General features: G+C 36.0%; 1 protein-coding gene across 3 annotated transcripts in view; it reads left to right on the forward strand.

Annotated features, from left to right (window-relative positions):
• Window positions 1-21,162, forward strand: part of SPATA17 (spermatogenesis associated 17) — a 229,169-nt gene that overhangs the window by 17,039 nt on the left and 190,968 nt on the right. For 2 of the 3 annotated variants that reach the window (XM_045397234.3, XM_065541900.2), the window contains exons 2-4: window positions 580-669; window positions 2,808-2,889; window positions 20,861-20,911. In XM_045397234.3, the coding sequence (XP_045253169.2) occupies window positions 580-669; window positions 2,808-2,889; window positions 20,861-20,911 (223 nt within the window). The remainder of the gene's footprint in view (window positions 1-579; window positions 670-2,807; window positions 2,890-20,860; window positions 20,912-21,162) is intronic. The other variant, XM_065541898.2, reaches the window with a different exon arrangement.

A 21,162-nucleotide genomic window follows, 5' to 3' on the forward strand; every position in this document is an offset into this window, starting at 1 on the left:
TTCTCCCTATATTGTACATGTCTCACATCTGGATCACTGACTTGAATTTCTTATCTCTGTATAAGCCCTTTGTCCCTCCCCCTGCCTAACTTTCTGAGAATTCCAGCTATTAATGGGACATGCATTCTGTGATGGGTTCATTTAACTTAGAGGCAACTCATTTAACTGACGAATGAGTGAAATATGTGAGCATTTTAGTCTTGCATGATACATGTGTAGTAGCATTTAAACAGTAAATTCAAATGATTATGTTTTTAAAATAATGTCAAAATAACACATTTCTTTCTTACTCCCTAATAAAAATTACTGGCAAATTAATTAGTTGTAAAATTGGTGATTATCAAAATAAAAAAAGCAAAGCTGTTGAAAGCACATGGCTTCTCAGAGAAAGGTTAATTTTCAAAACATAGCTCATGATTTTTGAAATGCCTTATTTATTTATATTTTAATGTTATTTAAAATGACATTTGAATTTATAATTATCATTTTGGAAGAAATTAAAAATCAAGTTTAACAGGTTCACTTGCTTTAGAATTATATTGGTTACTAATGAAGTGCTTTTTAAACATTTTGTTTTAGTGTTGTAGATCCATTTAGAATAAAGGAGAATGATGCAGCAGTTAAAATCCAGAGCTGGTTTCGAGGATGTCAAGTTCGGGCATATGTCAGGTATATTGGTTTTGTCATGGAAACCTCAGATATATCATAAAAATATATTTCTTAGAAAATGTAATTTATTCATGCAGTGCTCATTTCAAATAATTTTTTATTTTACTCATAATGTAGTTAATAAATTGTATGGTATTCTTTTAAAAGAAATACACAATATTTCTGATCTTTTCTTACCAAAACTAAATTATATTGACTGTATCTCTTTTTAAAATTCTCAATATTGGCCGGGCACAGTGGCACACTCCTGTAATCCCAGCACTTTGGGAGGCTGAGGCGGATGGATCACTTGAGGTCAGGAGTTCGAGACCAGCCTGGCCAACATGGCGAAACCCTATCTCTACTAAAAATACCAAAATTAGCCGGGTGTAGTGGTGCATGTCTGTAATCCCAGGTATGTAGGAGGTTGAGGCAGGAGAATCCCTTGAACCCAGAAGGGGAAGGTTGCAGTGAGCTGAGAAGGTGCCACTGCATTCCAGCCTGGGCAACAGAGGGCAACTCTACCTCAGAATAAATAAATAAACAAAATTCTCAATATTACAAACACACTTGCCCAGATTCCTTTTCCCAAATTCCTAAGGATCTACAAATGACTGGGTTTGTATTTATAGCAAATAAATTCATTGACTGGTAAGAAAGAGGAAAAAGAGAAAACAGTTTCAATCCTTTCCACCATGTTGATAGATAAAAGAAAGTGATGCATGGATGATGTCATTCTGACTATACAAAGAGATGGAAATTTGTCCCTATCTTAACTCTTAACTCTATCTTAACTTTTTTTTCAGTGCCCAAACTTTCCCTCAGTGTCCCATCAATTCTTAAAAATATTTTCCTGGATAAGATAGAGGAAAATATACCTACTCCAATAATAACTCATCAGGCCGGGAAATATCCTATATAAAACTTCCTTATACTGCCTAGTAAGAGCTGGACATGCAAATTTAAACTGTGAAGACAAGGCTTCTCTCTCTCTCTTTTTTTTATTTTTTTTATTTTTTGAGATGGAGTTGTTGCCCAGGCTGGAGTGCAATGGCATGATTTCGGTTCACTGCAACCTCCGCCTCCCAGATTCAAGTGATTCTCCTGCCTCAGCCTCCCAAGTAGCTGGGATTACAGGCATGTACCACCATGCCCAGCTAATTTTGTATCTTTAGTAGAGACAGGGTTTCTCCATGTTGGTCAGGCTGGTCTCCAACTCCCGACTTCAGGTGATCCGCCCGCCTTAGCTTCCCAAAGTGTGGCGATAACAGGCATGAGCCACCGCACCCGGAAGACAAGGTTTCTTTTTTGGCCACTATATAAACTAAGGATCATGGTGGCAAATCGAGGATTTTTGAATTCAGCAGACTAACATGATGTTGGCTTGGATAGACTGAGGATTACAGGAAAAGAATGAAGAGGAGAACTATTTCTTAACCTCATGCATTTCTCTCTCTCTCTCTCTCTCTCTCTCTCTTTCTCTCTTTCTTTCTCTTTTTTTGAGACAATCTTGCTCCGTTGCCCAGGCTGGAGTGCAGTGGTACCATCTCGGCTCACTGTAACCTCTGCCTCCCTGGGTCAAGCGATTCTCCTGCCTCAGCCTCCAGAGTAGCTGGGACTACAGGCTTGCACCACCACACCTGGCTACTTTTTGTATTTTTGGTAGCGATGGGGGCGGTTTCACCACGTTGGTCAGGCTGGTCTCAAACTCCTAAGCTCAGGTGATCCACCTGCCTTGGCCTCCCAAAGTGCTGGGATTACAGGCATGAGCCACTGTACCTGGCCCTCATGAATTATTTCTAATTTCTAATAATGATTTACATCAATAGTGCCTGGCTTATTTCTCAACATGTCACTGTGACCTGTTTTATAGTCTTAACATTCAGAAATATTTTAAAAAGTAAGTATTGAAGTAGAATTGGAATTAAGTATTGTGTAATAATAAGCCCCAAAGAAATAACGGTTAGTTACCAATGCTGTTTTCTTCTACTTCTAGAAACGATTAAGTCTATCCCACAATAACTTTCTACTCTTTAAAAGTGCACATAAACTTGCTTTTGAATTTGCATTCTTGAATTGTAGGAGAGTATTCTAACAAAGATTTAACTGACCTCCTTGTTTCAATGAAAGGATACTAATAAGCATATTTTTTATCCTAGGCATTTAAACAGGATTGTAACAATTATTCAAAAATGGTGGAGAAGTTTCTTAGGCAGAAAGCAATATCAAGTAACTGTGCAGGTAAATATAAAATGTACATATGTTAGCTTTTGAATTGTACAATATGCTGTAATTTATTCACCTTAGTCATATTTCCATATAGTTTGGAAATTACTGATGATGAGTATTTATGTAAGGACAAAATTGGGCTTACTTTCTAGTATGAGACCTCTTCTTGAAAGCATTTTCTGATATTTCCATGGATAATTGACCCATTTTTTTGGGTACCCAAACTACACTGATATTATTTTTGCTTGAAGTACTTTTCACAGTATATACATTTATGCTTATTTATTGATGATTGTCTGTACTTTGTAGATGGTGAGCTTTTTGAGAGTGGGCACTGCAGCCCACTTCCTTTTTGGATCACCAACATTTTAGGCTAATGCCTTTCCCAGAACACAGTCAATAAATATCCTCATAAGGACGCTAAATTGGTCAAAGCAAACAATAAGCCTTCTTTTGTCTTCTCTTCAGGACTTTCTGATAAATTTTGTTTCATGGGTGTAAATAAGATTTAACTAATTTAATAAATGATGTATCATTCCAGAATGGTTTTTTATGTAAAGTTAAACGTATTTGTGGATATATCACAAATTTATTTGTGATTAATTATTATTGAAAAGCAACAAAGATTATATGGTACTTTTATACTAGCTATTGTTTATTAAACCACTGCTGTATACCAGGCATTTTGTGTAATTATTTAATTCGTATGTTAGGATACTTATTAAAAGTAACTGTTGTTACTTTTAACAAGGAACAGGCTAGGAAACTGAGTCTCATCCACTTGTCCATGAACGCATAATGGTACATTTAGTATACGTAGCAACCTTACAGTTGCTATAGAAGTTTTTACATTGGGCACAGTTGTCTGGTAATTGCCAAGATCCTCTGCCTAATCTCCATAAGGACAGAGACTATGTCTCATTAGCGTTGCACTCTCAGAGCATGGTGCCTGGCGTATATTAGATAATTAGCACTTATATTGATGAATAGAAGAATGAACAACAATTCTGTTTCTACTATGCTGTGCTCCCTTTACTGGTAGAAGCCAAAAATTGATACTGATTGGTCATCAGTCTGAGTATAGTAATTTTCTTTTTTTTTTTTTTTTTTGAGACAGAGTCTCACTCTGTTTCCCAGGCTGGAGTGCAATGGCATGATTTCATCTCACCGCAACCTCTGCCTCCTGGGTTAAGCGATTCTCCTGCCTCAGTCTCCCAAGTAGCTGGGATTACAGACCCCAGCCACCATACCTGGCTAATCTTTTTGTATTTTTAGTAGAGATGGGTTTCTCCATATTGACTAGGCTGGTCTCCAGCTCCTGACCTCAGGTGATCTGCCTACCTCGGCCTCCCAAAGTGCTGGGATTACAGGTGTGAGCCATCATGCCCAGCCAAACTTTTTTTACCCTTATCCTGTCTTGATTTTGGTTAAAAACATCATTTTAAAAAGTAACTCTTTGAACTGCTCTGAAATCAAATGCATCTATTTCTGTTTCTGCTTAACATTTTGGAAAGGAAAAATTGGGAAGAAGATGTAACTTATAGTTACAGAGTATATGCTAGGTGCCAGATACTGTGGTAAGCATTAATTATGCAATATCTCTGAGTCTTGTACCTACCTTTTGACTCTCACCGAACTGTAGAAAGAGCACAGGCTTTAGACCTGATGACGGAGGTTTGATGACTGTGGGCAAGTTATTTAACCTGTGTGGACCTTGCTTATGTCCCCTGTCTTTAAAATGAAGATAAGAATGTGTGGCGGATTTTTGTTAAAATTAAGTGAAACACTGTACGTAAAATACTCGGAACTATGATTGGCACCTAGGCAGTGCTCAAAAATGGTAGTTTTTCATTTGTGACGCTGTTGTTAGTATTATTCAAAAACTATCAAGGCAGTTTGCTTGGAGTAATATAAGTGAGAGATTTTCAAATCAGATTAGCTCCAAATTTTACATTTCTCTCACTTATGCATAATCACGTGATGATTTTATTATATGTGAGTGAGTGTAGTGTGTGGATAGATAGATAGATACGTAGGCATACACTTTTTATACAGTGACTCAGGAAACCTCCTATGTTTTGAAGCTTGTCTTTCTTAGAGTTAGTAACAATAGAAATTAGGAGGACAGCAAAGAAACACAAAGACAGATGTCTTTAAAGCTGTATTTATAATAAATAGGAAAGAAAACTGAAGAGGGAAAAGAGACTTTCAGGGTTTAAGTGTAGATATTGGATTCACTATCAATCCATCTAAAGTGCTATTCAAATGATAACCCTAGAATCTACAACTTGATATTTTAGAATATTAAAGGTGGTCAGGATAATTTGTATTTCCTTCATATTGTCTATGTCTCTGTGTTTATATACTAAAATTAATATAGTTAAATATATACTCTTCTATATTGTTGAAGAGTTAAATTTGCGTGATCTTCATGAGATGCTCTTCTGAAAAAATGAGTGTGGTTGTAGAAACAATAGTTTTAAGAATCTTTGACAATTGCTGACATTGGATAGAGCCAATGGAAGCAGATGAAGTCAGATAAAAGGAAGTGTTATAGATGTTTCCTGAGCATAATGTCATATTCTTAAATAGTGAAGGAGAGATTTGATTTTTCTTCTTTTATTTTTTCAATTTGATTGCCAGGAATTTTGGTAATAACCTTTTATCTGGTATACATATGAAAAACCTGTATTTTCTATTTAAAGACACATAAAACCAAAGAATTCCATTGGCTACAGTATATATTCCATATTCTAATTTATACCATTTTGATACAGAAGTTTTATTTCATATTTAGGTCCATTTGTCTCACAGCTATGGAAAAAATGTAATCAAATATCAGTGCTTCTTTTGTATGTGAAATTCCTATTGATGGCTTTTAAATACTATTTTTAAACATAAGTTTTCTTACTCCACCTTCTTTCTCCCTTCCTTTTCTTCTTTCTTTCCAATTTTGACATATGATCTTTATTTATTTATTTATTCTTATTTACTTATTATTGTTATTTTTTTGAGACAAAGTCTTGCTCTGTTGTCCAGGCTGGAGTGCAGTGGTGTGATCTTGGCTCACTGCAACCTCTGCCTCCCTGGTTCAAACGATTCTCCTGCCTCAACTTCCCGAGTAGCTGGAATTACAGGGACCTGCCACCACGCCCGGCTAATTTTCTTGTATTTTTGGTATAGACAGGGTTTCACCATGTTGGCCAGGCTGGTCTCCAACTCCTGGCCTCAAGTGATCTGTCTGCCTCTGCCTCCCGAAATGCTGGGATTACGGGCATGAGCCACTGTGCCCAGGTGGCATATAATTTTTAAAATTTATTGTGCTATCATTTACATTCAGGCCACTTTAAAATAAATTTTAAATTTTGAAAAAATAATCAGATTTACAGAAAAGTTGCAAAACTAGTACAAAGAACTTCCATATATTCTCCACTCACATTTTTTTAATCAAGTGAAAAAATTCGCATTATTTCCTCTTCTCTGTATACATTTTTTCTCTATATACATTATTTTATTCATTTGACACAAAGTTACAGAAGTTATGTCCCCTTATCTCTCAATATATTGCATGCATATTGTTTACATAATCTTTTTTTTTTTTTTATTTTAAGACAGAGTCTCGCTCTGTTGTCCCAGGGTGCAATGGCACAATCTCAGCTCACTGCAACCTCTGCCTCCTGGGTTCAAGCGATTCTCCTGCCTCAGCCTCCCGAGTAGCTGGGACTACAGGTGCCCACCACCACACCTGGCTAATTTTTGTATTTTTAGTAGAGACGGGATTTCACCATGTTAGCCGGATGGTCTCAATCTCCTGACCTTATGATCTGCCCACCTTGGCCTCCCAAAATGCTGGGATTACAGGCGTAAGCAACCATACCCGACCTTACATAATCTTATTACAATATTAAAATCAGGAAATTGACATCTGTACAAAACTATTGTATAGACGCTATTCACATTTTACTGATTGTACCAGTAATGTCATTTATAGCAAAAATTCTTTTCCAGGGTACAAACTAGGATTTCACTTTGTAGTTAGTATTTGTTGTGTCTGTTTAGTCACCTTTAATCTAGAATAATTTTTTAGTCTGTCTTCACTTTTCATAACCCTAATATTTTTGAAGAGTACAGACTAGTTATTTTTCAGATTATTTCTCAATTTTTGTTTGCTAGTGTTTCTTCAGTGTTAGATTCTGGTTATGCATTTTTAGCAGAAATACATCTCAATACATCATATTATGATGCATATGTCATCAGTTTGTCCAATAAATGTTGTTAACTTTGTTTAAAGTAGGGTCTCTCGGGTTTCTACACTATCAACTTACTATTTGTCTCTCATGAGGGGATATTTAAATGCTATGTATACATCTTTTTCCTCATTAAACTTTTGTGTGCTAGGTTTAGCATACAATGATGATTCTTACCAGAATCAATTATTACTATAGTGGTCCAACAGTGATTTTCTAATTCCATTGTTTCTCCTACATTTACTTACCAGCATTTGGCTATAAGAGATTTTCCTCTCTCTCATTTATTTATTTATTCATGTATTTATATGAGTATGAAGTCATGGATTCCTATTTTATTCAATGGGTGGGTTATATAGTCAACTACTCTCACTAAATGGTTTGGTGCTCAAATAGTCCTTGGTTTTCTCACTAGGAGCTTCTTCAAACCAATTTTTGATAGAATCTTATTACTTAACCAGGATGACCAAGAAATTAAGGTATTCTGTGGAGTAATGAGCACCTTTAGTCCCATTATTTATAAGTGATCGAGGTTGTATGTCAATGGTATGGACAAAGACAGTAGAGTATACTTGTGCATATAAGATGTTCCTGGGTTGAAGCGATTCTCCTGTCTCAGCCTCCCAAGTAGCTGGGATTACAGGTATCCCCCCACCACGCCCGGCTAGTTTTTTGTATTTTTAGTAGAGATAGGGTTTCACCATGTTGGCCAGGCTGGTCTCGAACTCCTGACCTCAGGTGATCCACCCTCCTTGGCCTCTCAAAATGCTGGGATTACAGGCATGAGTCACTGCACCAGGCTGAGACCTCTTTTTAATCAAACATATAAGAGTTAATACATTTCAGTAACTGTTTTCAAAGTATTCACCTTGGGAATGTGTATTTATTTTAATGATGCTGGGGTTGCTGGTTAAAAAAATACTTTTAAAAGTTCAAATAATAAGCCACCTAAGAATATTTGTTTTGTTACTTTAGCATCTCAACTGGATTTGATCAAAAAGGGTATCACCCAGCATAATCACCAAATGATTCTCCAGATTGGGATCTAATTATTTTTTGGTTCTTTTGAAAACAAAATCAAAACATGAAGCTTTTCCTCATTTATATTGGTTTGTGATGGTTTTTAAATCTGGTAAGCTCTAAGCTCCTTGAAGATAGGTCTGATTTATGTATGTATGCATGTATGTATTTATTTATTTTCACCATTGTGTACACACTGCCTAACATAAGGCATGAAACAGAATCATAATGGCATCTCAATAAATAATTATCAAATGAGATTAAAATAGCTCCCATTTCTTGATTGCCTAGTGAAAGTGTAATATTGCATTAAGCATTTTACATTCTTCATGTGCATGCCAACTATGGATAGCATTACACCAACCCTATGAATATCATCACTATTTTATAGCTGAAGAATCTGATGCTCAGCTTCCTTCCTCAGGGACACACTGCTATTGCTGTTATTACTATTACTGTTATGTGGAGAAGAGTTCTCAAAGTCAGTTTGACCTGATTTCAAAATCCTTATATATTGAGCTGGTAGGCAATTCAATCTCAGCCCTTATTGGGGATTTTTCTCCTTATAGGGAGGTCCTGTGGGACTTAACCTGTGCCAGCGTATCAGAGGTTCCTGCCTTCATGGAGCCTTCATTCAAAAGATGTCCACTGTCCAAGACATTGTGTTTGAACCTTCCAAGTTAATCCTTAGAAGACTCTATGGCTGCTGAACCACATTAAGGGAATGGGAATTTTTTACCAGAGTTGATATCCCTAGTGCTTAGAAGCCCATCTTCCCCACAGCTGCCATGAAGCTTACTCCTAGAGTTTTAGCCACCTCCCAGGTGAGGTAGGGTCATTTATAAAGAAAAAGAAGTTTAACGGACTCATAGTTCCACATGGTTGGGGAGGCCTCACAACCATGGTGGAAGGTGAAAGGCATGTCTTACATGGTGGCAAGCAAGAGAGAATGAGCCATAGGAATGCCAAATGCTGTATTGCTTCATATCAGAAAGCTAACATTCAATTCGTTCCTAGGCATGTGGAATCTTTTCTCTCTTTTCATCCTATGTCCACACCACTTCTTTTACACCTCACACTGCTCTGCCCACCTTTCACCAACATATTGCCTCAAAGCTTAGGTTTTAGAAAAACAAAGCCAGGAATGGACAATCACATGTAAACCTTCTGAAGCAAGAGTGCATGAAATGATCTGCTATTTTCTTGGGTTGGGCAGTGGAACATGAGTTGAGGATACTGTTTGAACCTCTGCACTGTCACACCCTTAATCCTATATTAAGTTTGCTTAAATCATCATTTTCTTAATTTATGCTGCATAATTTTTTTGGCCTTACAGTTATATATAATAATAATATCATACAGTATATGATTAAGTTATAAAATGAATGGTATAGAACAGTCATTTAAAAACTTTTGTAATAGAACCACCTCTAACTAAAATTTTAGCAAAATTCTTAGTCCTATGTGTAAAAGAGATATGATCTAGTTTGAATGCTTGTCCCTGTATTAGTCTGTTTTCATGCTGCTGATAAAAACATACCTGAGGTAGGGTCATTTATAAAGAAAAAGAAGTTTAACGGACTCATAGTTCCACATGGTTGGGGAGGCCTCACAACCATGGTGGAAGGTGAAAGGCATGTCTTACATGGTGCCAAGCAAGAGAGAATGAGCAAAAGGAGGAAAAGGCCCCTATAAAACCATCAGATCTTGTGAGACTTGTTCACTATCTATGAGGACAGTATGAGGAAAACTGCTCCCATGATTCAGTTATCTCCATCCAGCCTCACCCTTGACACCAGGGGATTATTACAATTCAACGTGAGATTTGGGTGGGGACACAGCCAAACCATATCAGTCCCCTCTAAATCTCATGTTGAAATATAACCCCAGTGTTGGAGGTGGGGCCTGGTTGGAGGTGTTTGGGTCATGGGGGAGGATCCCTCATGAAAGACTTGGTCCCCTCCCCACAGTAATGAGTGAGTTCTGGTTGTGTTAATTCATGTGAGAGCTGATTGTTTAAAGGAATCTGGCAGCTTGAACTGCTCCCTCTTTTGCCATATGACATGCCTGCTCTCCCTTTACCTTCCACCATGAGTAAAAGCATCCTGAGCCCTCACCAGAAGCTGAGCAGAGGCTGATACCAAGTACAGATGAGCCAAATTGACCTCTCTTCTTTATATATAAATTAGTCTGTCTGGGGCTGGGTGCAGAGGCTCACGCCTGTGATCCCAGGACTTTGGGAGGCCAAGGCAGGTGGATCACAAGATCAGGAGATCGAGACCATCCTGGCTAACATAGTGAAACCCTGTCTCTACTAAGAACACAAAAAATTAGCCGGGCGTGGTGGTGGGCACCTGTACTCCCAGCTACCCAGCTACTCTGGAGGCTGAGGCAGGAGAATGGCGTGCACCCGGGAGGCGGAGCTTGCAGTGAGCCAAGATCGCGCCACTGCACTCCAGCCTGGGCGACAGAGGGAGACTCCATCTCAAATAACAATAATAATAATAAATAAATAAATAAATAAATGAATGAATTAGTCTATCTCAGTATTCCTTTATTGTATGCAAAATAGACCCATGCAATGTATAGGCAGTGCAACTATTTTGGAAGCTAGACAAATGCAACTGCTTCATTTCTTTTCCTGTGTTTTCTATTGTCGCCTGAGCCACCAGGGCATGATTTGAAAGCCACTGATTTAATTTGCTTGACTCTGGAAGGATCTCTGGAACGATCACACACAAAAAACCTGATGATATTAACTGCCTGGGGGGAAGAGAACTGAGCAGTTGAGGGACAGGCATGGGAGAGAGACTTCAATGTCAACTCATTTGTAGCATTTGAATTTTAAACAATGTGAATGTATTATCTATTAAATAAATTAATTTAAAAAGAAAGTCAATTTAAAGGAGACTTTGCCCATCAAAACACACACACACAGACACACACACACACACACACAAATAGAGGTAATAAGTATTCAGGTGGGAAGTTAGCATAGGCTCTGAAGGTCAAGGAAATGACACTTGTGCTAACCCTTGGGAAGAAAACATGAATGAAATTTTGAAATTAGGAATGAGCATAACGTATACAGAAACAGATAGTTGCTCTAAATTATGCAGACAGTGGGGAATAACAGAAGGTTGGTAAGGAGTTCAGTGTGACTTTTATAAAATAATTTTATATTAATATATTTTTAAATGATTTTTTAATTTAAAAATAGTTTTTGCAAACACTGTCTTATTATGTCATGAGCAATGGTTCTGTTAAGAAGAATGTGCAGGTGGTATCTGTTTTATAGATGAAGAAATTGGTACTTAGGGAGACTAAATGATGTGCCTAGGGTTCTCAGCTCCTGATCCATATTTATCTATATAGATCCACATACTAAATACTAAACGTCTTCTCTAGATGTCCCTCAGGTGGCCCAAATTGGCTCCTCCTATAGTCCTTTATTTCAGGTAAATAGTACTGCAATTCAACTAAAAATCGAACCCAAAGAAACAGTCATCCTAGACTCTCTACCACCTCTTGTTCCCTACCCCACCTTCTATTGGTCATCAAATTATTTTTACTTTCCCTCTTAAAAGTCTCTTGATTGCAAACTAAACTGCATCATTTTACTGCCATGCCTGTAGTCCTCCTTCCCATAGCATACAATGTAAAGTCCTTGCTTTTTCACAAGACATGTGAGGTCTTCCATGGTTTAACCATTGCTTCTTATCTAATGCCACTTCTTGTTATACCTATATAAATATGCTTTAGTCATATTCAACCACTTGCCATTGCCCAAATATGCAGTGTCCTTATCACCTAAAGATTTTTGGCAAATGCTGTTCCCTCTGCCTGGAATGCTCTTCTTTACTCTTAACATGCCTCTCATTGCTCTGATTTCCTACATATCCCTCAAGACTTTACGTGAAGATCAACTTTTCCCAATCTAGTAGAAAATAAAATTCAGGAATACTGAAAATATTAATTTTGTCTTCTTAAATGCTTGTCATGTGGGCATTTGTCTCACTGATACATTTGCTTATTTACATCTCATTTGATTGGAAGCTCCTGGGTAGCAGTGATGAGCCTATTTATTATATCTCAAAAATATCACAGTGACTGACACATAAAAGGCCTACTGAAATTTTTACCAACTGGATAAATAAATGATTCTCAGGGATACAAGTTGGAAGATGTTTGCTATGGTCAATGTAGATGATGATTAACATCAATATGTGCCAGGGTGGATTGTATTCTTGTTCAAAATTAGTCATCCCATCTCCCCTTCTTCATAGAAAGGATGATTCATACCCATCCCACTGATGTGGGGCTTGGCTGTGTGTTGTGAGCAGATGGGATATACGCCACACCCAAACTGAAGCTTTAAAGACGTGTTCTCAGTCTTTCCCTCTGGTAGAAGAATGGCATACCTTAGATCCAGCTTGCTCCTTCAACCTTAGGGCTGAGATGAAGAGATATGTGGGACATAGCTACAGGGAACCTTAGCTCACATGCAGTGTGAGTAAGAAATAAATTTTTGTTGTTTTGCAACCTACTGCGATAGTTGTATTTTTATCTCAGCAAAGCTGATTGATAGTTATAATGATAACGAAAGCAAGGATGTTTATAAGAAACATTCTGAATGGGTTACTTGGTTATGCTTACAAAAAGATGTTTGGAGCTTTTGGAGTTTGTTATGATGTTAGTACACCTCCATGTGGTGATATCTTGTAAGGCGATGGTGCAAACTCAGCAAAATCTCTCACACATCAAAATTAGAACTCAACAAATATTTGCTAAACCAAACTATTGAATGGGAGCCTAGATTAAAGGTCGGCACTGGAGATAAAATTCTAGATCCATAGTTATAAGATGACAGGAGTTTCTACCTAATGAAAAAAGTATGTGAACAGTACAGAATGGTGTCTAAGAATTGAGGCTTGTGGAATGCATTAGGTAGGATTTAGGAAGAGGAAAGGGAATTAAAAATGAGAATAAACAGGAAAATACAGTGATATTATATCACAGGAATCAGAGGAGAAAACTTATAGGAAACTTGGAGTTGTCAACAGTACCAAATGCGAAGTTGAAGCAGAAAGAGGACTGTGAAAAGATAGAAGTTCTAGGATCTCTTTAATGGGGAAAGTCAACTTTCCTCAAAATTCTCCTATACCAAAATATTTCTATCCAGCTTTTAAATAATTCTCATGGTGACATCAAATAGCTTATCAAGTCCTAAAGGGTCATGTGCTCTGCACTACAGTGACTTCATTAACCCACAATAATAGAGCTATTCCAGTCTTGTTTTGTGATGTGTTTGGCTCTTTTTTGCTTCCTGTATGACTGTTGTTTTTGTTCTTCTTTTCAACTTCCATTTTAGGCCTTTCTGCTGACTTTCATGCTGCTATATCTAGCAACATAACCCAAATTTGCCTATCTTAGGGGTACAGAACTGTTGGGTCACAGCTGTGAAAATTCTTTCCTATTATTGAGGATGTGCTCTGATTTTTCTTTTTATTAGTAACAAACTTATTGTCACCTGGTGCATGTGCTCAGTGCACATGCATTTTATGCATGCTGAACTCTTGGTTTTTTACTGTGGCCTGTTCATTTCATTGTACAATCAAAAAGTCCTACTATTTGGGGACCCATCTTGTTTTAGTTGTGTAGTGTTCTAGTTAGCTTTTCCTTATCCCTTCCTTACCGCATTCGTTTCATAAATGGGGAAATAAAAATAAGTCATTCTTTTAAACAATAGTACCAGAAAAATGTAGAAATATCCTTTAATTTGCTTCTTTTAGAGCACTAACAATTTGAGAGTTCCCTGAGTGAATTTATCTGTAAAAACTAAATAGGATGGCTTGTACATATTTTGTTAGACTTTTAAATTTGCTTTCCTTTTTTATATTTTATCATTACTCAATTTACATTATGTTTAACATCAAATGTGCTATTTTCGAATAGTCTGAGAGCAGAGAAGTATAAAGGCTATTGTAGTACATAATTAGTTTGATATGAGGTGTTATAAAATAATGATATATAACTGTAGTCCTAGACAGGTCAATGTTACGTTTTTAAATTGAGATCATCTAGTGAAGAACATATGTATGGCAACCACATTAAAACTCAATTTAATTAAAACTTTTTGTTGAAATGTATTAATAGCCTATGGTAGAGCTATTTAATTTAGAAAAATTACAAAGATTAATTTACAATAAAAAAGAAATTAATCAAATTACAAACATAACATTATATTGATGAAATCAAGGTTCCCAGTATTCATACATGGCTTACCATTATAACACTTCTTTCAATGTTTTCATATATGATTATTTAAAAGAGGAACAATGAAAGTTTTATTAACTTTAAATGGGAAAAAAGATTACATGTACCATCAAATTCCATTGTATGTTGTTATGATAAATGCCAACAATTTGATCTTTTCATGGTTGGCAAAAATGTATAAAATACCAGTCACTAGTTGTAAAACTGATAAGAGATTGACATAGTTGCTTCCATAGATGTTTTTCTTTCTCTTCATTAGATGAACACATGTTTATTTTTAGATGAGAAAATGCCCAATATTTTTGATATTTTTCTTTATAGGACTTCTAAATCAGTTATAAGATAATAAGGCAGCATTCTTCACCTTGTAGTGTCATACCAGAAAACTGAAACATATATATATATATATATATATATATATATATATATATATTTTTTTTTTTTTTTTTTTTTTTTCCTTAGGGTCTAAACTCCAAAGAAAGGACAACTTAAGACTCTGAGTTACTAATATTAATTTAAAACTTTAACAACACATTTTCATCATAATTATAAGTTTAGATTTGGTTCACCTAATCTTGAAGATAATATTACTGGTAACTGGGACAAAGAATATAATTGGCTGTTAATTCTTTTTTATGGAAAAAATGGTATTTTAAAAATGAACTGTTGAGGCCAGGTGCAGTGGCTGATTCCTGTAATCCCAGCAATTTGGGAGGCCAACGTGGGCAGATCACCCGAGGTGAGGAGTTCGAGAACAGCCTGGCCAACATAGTGAAACCCCATCTCTATTAAAAATACAAAAATTGGCCAGGCATGGTGGTGAGCACTTGTAATCCCAGCTACTCAGGAGGCTGAGACAGGAGAATCAGTTGAACCTGGGAGGCAGAGGTTGCAGTGAGCCAAGATCTCGCCATTGTACTCCAGCCTGGGTGATGAGAGTGAAACTCCATCTCAAAAAAAAAAAAAAGAACTGTTGATAATGACCAATTGTCATCAATTGCCAGCAAAGAAGGCAAAACGTATGCACAAAATACTCATAATTACTTGATTAGAAATTAATTTAATAATTATACTCAAAATTATGAAATGTGGATGGCCCTAATATGGAAATGAACAAAAACTCAGGCTCATCAGATCTGTTATCCATCGTGCATGGCTTCTAAAGGTTTCATTCTTATCACTTTAATGCATATATTTCTTTTGTATTTTTCAATCTACCAAATGATGCCAGTTGATCTCATCGTGTTATCTAGATATGTTACTCAAAATTATTATAAATATATATTACTTTAAATGTTTTGCTCTTGAAATGGTTGATCATTTCATCCTTGAAGCTCATATTTTCTTGGTTTTCAACCAAAATGCTCAACAATAAAGGAAAGATTAAATAACTTATGGTATGTTCATATAACAAAAAAATACAGTTATTGTATATTGTACATGAAAATATGTGAAGAAGGATTTTAAAACTGAGGAAAAGAAGAGATCTGTACTAGATTTGTTTCGAGTAGGTGAAACAGTCTTTTAATAGAAATTAAGCCTCTAGGGCTTCACAGAGAAGAATTTGAAGTCTGGGTCTAAAACAAGAGGTGGAATGGTCATAGTTGACAAAGTCTGGAGCATGCTTTGAGAACATAAGGCTAAACTGAAGCGGGGGGTCATTGGGACTGGAAAAGGTGGTTAATTGTAAGATTAGGGAATTGAATGTGCTGTTGACATGAATATGAAAAGTCTTGGGATAGTGGCAGAAGTTCCAATGAAGAATAAGACTTTAACCTAGGTGTCAAAAATATTTTTTTGAGATGGAGTCTCACTCTGTTGCTGAGGCTGGAGTGCAGTGGTGTGATCGCTCACTGCAACCTCTGCCTCCCAGGTTCAAGCAATTCTCCTGTCTCAGCCTCCCGAGTAGCTGGGATTACAGGTGCCCACCACTACGCCCGGCTAATTTGCTTTTTTGTATTTTTAGTAGAAACAGGGTTTCACCGTGTTGGCCAGGCTGGTCTTGAACTCCTGATCTCCAGTGATCCGCCCGCCTCAGCCTCCCAGAATGCTGGGATTAAAGGCGTAAGCGACCATGCCTGGCCCAAAATCTTTGTACCCTGTAGCGGGAGCAGGTTGGGAGGGCAAGAAGGAGAGATAAAGGATAGTGAGATTCAGAAGCCTAAGAAGTTCATCCTACTGGTTTGACATGGTTTGAAAGTACCCTTGGAGTTAGAACGCTAGCTTTTTATTCCAGTTGGTAGCACTTGTAGTAGGGGAGAAAAGGTAGTTTCTCCTATAAATAAATGCTTATAAGGATAACAGGGGAGATATGATTTGGACAGCTAGAAAGGAATGGTAAGACACTTCAGGCAAGCAAAGTCACATGAATATTAAAGTGGAGAAGAAAAAAATGTGCAGTAATTTGATCAGATTGCGGTTTAAGGGAAAGGAATAGGGAGGCATAATTGGAGAAAAGCAACTGGCACCTGATTGTGGTGAATTTTGCTTATCACTTTGACCTGTAAGAGAGTAGTTCTCATTTGTCCCGCACCCCCATTGTAATTCACTTGATAGAGAAAAACAAAACTTAAATACAGGATATACTCTCATCAGTAATCATTATCCTACTAGAGAAATAAAAAAGTTAAGTGTCATGTGCCTTAGCTTGTAACTTTAAGTGTCATGTGCCTTAGCTTGTAACTTTATCTCTCTCTCTCTCCTAGTGATCTGAAATACTCAAGTGTGTTAGTTTCATCAGTCAGCCCAATTAGGATGCCTTGCTTTAAGCAATTGGAAACTATTGAAATTCTATGATTTTAAAAATTCAAAAAAGGAGTTGATAAAAGCAATACTTCATGAAATTAATCTAGAAGAGGTGTTCCAAATGGATTAAACATAATATTAAGCAGGTATGAAGACTGTAGGTTGTTCAGTCATAGGAAAAGAAGACTTGACAAAGCCCAGGGATTAGTTGGAAATGATAGGTAAAAATGAAAGAATCAAATCCTCAATATAAAATAGAAAACCAACATAGCCAGTGGTGAAACTGAGTTCTCAGAAGTTTGTCTTACAGGCAGGATAACATTCAAAATACTTAGCCATGTGTAAGTAGGGTCACTCATCACAGTTCATGGACAACAAATCAGAAAGGACACCAGTTATAAATAATCAGTATAACCTCTCTGGTCTAATTCCATTGAATAAGAGCTCAGTCTAAAAGATCCATATGTATATCAACCAGTCAGAAAATTAATTATGTTTTCAAAAGGAATATATTCCTTCTAAAAAATTTCAGAAGCTTTCTAAAAATTGAGCTAGGTAATATGACAAAGGCCACATATAGCTAACAAATGGGTGATAATGTTCAAATGCTATTTTTTAATCCCAGGAATTCTTCCTATCCTATCTGATGTAAATGCAAGACATCAATTCTCCCAGTCTTTCCTGTTCTTTTCCCCTCCCTCTTTTTCTTCATTTATTCAACAAACATTTGGTGAACATCTAAAATTGAGCACCATGTTTCCACTCCAATAAAACAATCTACTTCTGTTGTACTTAATTTTCACCTCAGATCTTTAATCTTCCCCTTTAAAGTAGACTTGATAACTTGATGATAAAGGAATAGGTAATAAATAAGAATATTGCCTGCTGAGACATTAAAATGGCTTGTCATTCTTGGATATGTTATTAACATTTGGTAGGTATAATATGCTTTCCAATTTCATGGAATGAAAAAAAAAAAACTTTTAAGACAGAATTGTAGAAAATAATTTTTTAAGAACTAGAGCCTTTCTATGAGTTATATTTTAACTGTTCAAGTAACCCAAAGGGTTAATGTTAATATAACAAATAATCATCATTTTCAGAATATAAAAACAAAGATAAAATTTTACAAAAGTTTAAAGTGTTTATATGTATCTCTTAGAAAGCTTATGGAAATGCAGTTCACATTCACATGTGATTTGTTTTTAGTTTTTAAAAAAATTATGGTGAAATATGTGTAGCATAAAATTTACCACTTCATTTTTAACTGTGTTATTCAGTAGCATTAAGGATATTCACATTGTTACATAACCATCACCACTGTTCATCTCCAGAACTTTCTCACCTTCCCAAATTGAAACTCTGTCATGTTAAATAATAACTCTCCTTTCCCTCCAGTCCCTGGTAACCACTTTCTACTTTCTGTCTCTATGAATTTGACTATTCTAGTACCTCATGTAAGTGGAATAATAAAATACTGTGTTGCATATGCTTCTTTCAGTACTTTCTAAAGCATCTGGGCTAGACAATTGAGAATAAATGTGGTATCAATTAGTGATATCATGCTTAATCAATTAATTAAGAATGTTATATGAGAATCAAAGTGCTTTCTCACCTCTTAATACAGGATTCAGAATTCTTTGGTTCAGAATCTGAATCTCTTTTTCCTGTTAGTTTGTAATAAAATTGAGCCCTTTATACTTTTTGGAATTTTACTTTTTTTTTTTTTTTTTTTTTTTTTTTGAGACGGAGTCTCACTCTGTCAGAATGCAGTGGTTCAATCTTGGTTCACTGCAACCTCTGCCTCCCGAGTTCAAGCGATTCTCCTGCCTGAGCCTCCTGAGTAGCTGGGATTACAGGGGCCTGCCACTACGCCCAGCTAATTTTTTGTATTTTTAGTAGAGACAGGGTTTTGCCATGTTGGCCAGGCTGGTCTCGAACTCCTTACCTCGTGATTCGCCTGCCTCGGCCTCCCAAAGTGCTGGGATTACAGGCATGAGCCACCAGGCTCGGCCTGGAATTTTACTTATACTTAAATTACATATAAAATGTGTAACATGAGCACTACTGATAATCCCTTTCATGATGACTATTAACTATGTCCTGAGCACCTTAGATACTTTATCTCATTTTACTCTTCATGACAACTCAATGAAGCATATAATGACCAGTTTTCTAAGAACGGAAATCAAGACTGAGAGACTTTCAGTAAGTTGTTCAAGGCCACACAGCTGTTAAAAGCAAAGCTAGGAATTGAACACAGGTCTGTGGCTCAAAAGCTCACACATACACTCTACTGTTAACTAAACAATGATATGATAAAGACAAGAAACATCCTTTTCTGAACCCAAACTTTTGGAAATATATAATATCCAATGTGTTTCTTCTTTATAGAAATGTTTAACAGCAATGTCTGCTTCAATATGATGTCAAGAAATACAGTATTAAAATAAATATTTTAAATCACCTCAAACACCAATTATGCCTTGCTTACAATCATGAAGAAATAGAATTTAAAATGAAGAAACATTGTTGTGTTCATTTGTAAATAACATATTGCAGCCAACTGTTTCTTAATTGCTCAGACAGTTGATAAATAATCCAGCCCTGCTGCTCTCCACAGACAATTTGCTTTGGATCAGACCAGGCAATTCAAACAACACTAATTACAGTGAAACCCTTTTATATGAATTTCTGTTTGTCACGGGGCAGAAAGCCCCTTTATAAAGAGTTAAGGCACTTTTTTCTGATTTTTGCCTGAAACATAACAATTATTACCTGGGCTCAAGTTATACTGAATAAATTTCGGTTGAATAAAAATGGATGAAGTTGTATATCATGTTAAAAGTATGTATCTCATTGCTTTTATTGTTTGTTGTACAGTCATGAATTATTTTAATTTTATATTTTTAATTAAAAGATAGAACAGATGGGGAAGCTTTATTTAAATAATATTTTCATTGAACTAAGCTACGTTGTTGAATGATTTACTGTAACAGAAATTTGTGTATTAATATATAGATGTGTCTTTACTGGAGAGAAACCAACACTTCAGGAAGTCTTCACTATACCAAGGGATTCGCTGTAACATGATATCATTGTATTTATGATTTTATGGTGTTAAAATGAATATTAAATGAAACAAAATTCCCAAGGATTACTCAGGAGGCAGCTAAGTACATAACATTTTGCATAGATGGTTGGAAGGCACAATTTTGCTCCATCACTGCATCCATATCCTTGAACGATTTCGACTGAAGGCAGCATTTCTTTGAATTTTTCATTAAACCAGACGTCTTGAAATATGAATTCCTTTTATGTTTCTGTGAGTTTTGGCTAAAAGAACCCCAGTGAATAAATCATACAATACTACATGTCACCAGCACTTGTGAATATTTCTGCTTTGTTATTCTATTCTCAGTAGAGCACCATTGATTATCAAACTCAGCGGAGAGCATTTTATGATCATATATCTCCATTAGCTCCTAGTTTGACTACCATAGATTTTTCTGGTTAAGCTTGCATTATGTATTAGGAAGCCTATCTCTTCAATACAACGTTTGATTTCATTTTTCTAAGGCTAGAACTCTTATTATGTATTATGTATAAAGATTCTTATCTTTTATATGTAAAAATAGGCTGCACTGTCTTTGTGTAACTGAAATGTATGCCATCTTTTTTTTCTTGATTCACAGGTAGCATATTATACTATGATGATGAATCTCTACAATGCAATGGCTGTCAGGGTAAATATTTCTTCACTTGTTAAACAAATGAAAAGTCAATTGTGCCCTGAATTCACTTTTAATAAAATGAGCAAAGCAGAATAATGCAAATTTGATTGATATGCTAATGGTAAAGAGAGAAAGAGTATGTAGTTAAAAAGTTAGTTATGCTAAATAATCTTGGCAGTATTAAAAATTAGAGTAAAATGTAAAACATGTAATTATAAATGCTTATGTTTTAGAATGTTAAATATCTCTGAGCCATAACTAGA

The sequence above is a fragment of the Macaca fascicularis genome, chromosome 1 (genome assembly GCF_037993035.2).
Source record: "Macaca fascicularis isolate 582-1 chromosome 1, T2T-MFA8v1.1".
In the NCBI taxonomy this organism is placed as follows: domain Eukaryota; kingdom Metazoa; phylum Chordata; class Mammalia; order Primates; family Cercopithecidae; genus Macaca; species Macaca fascicularis.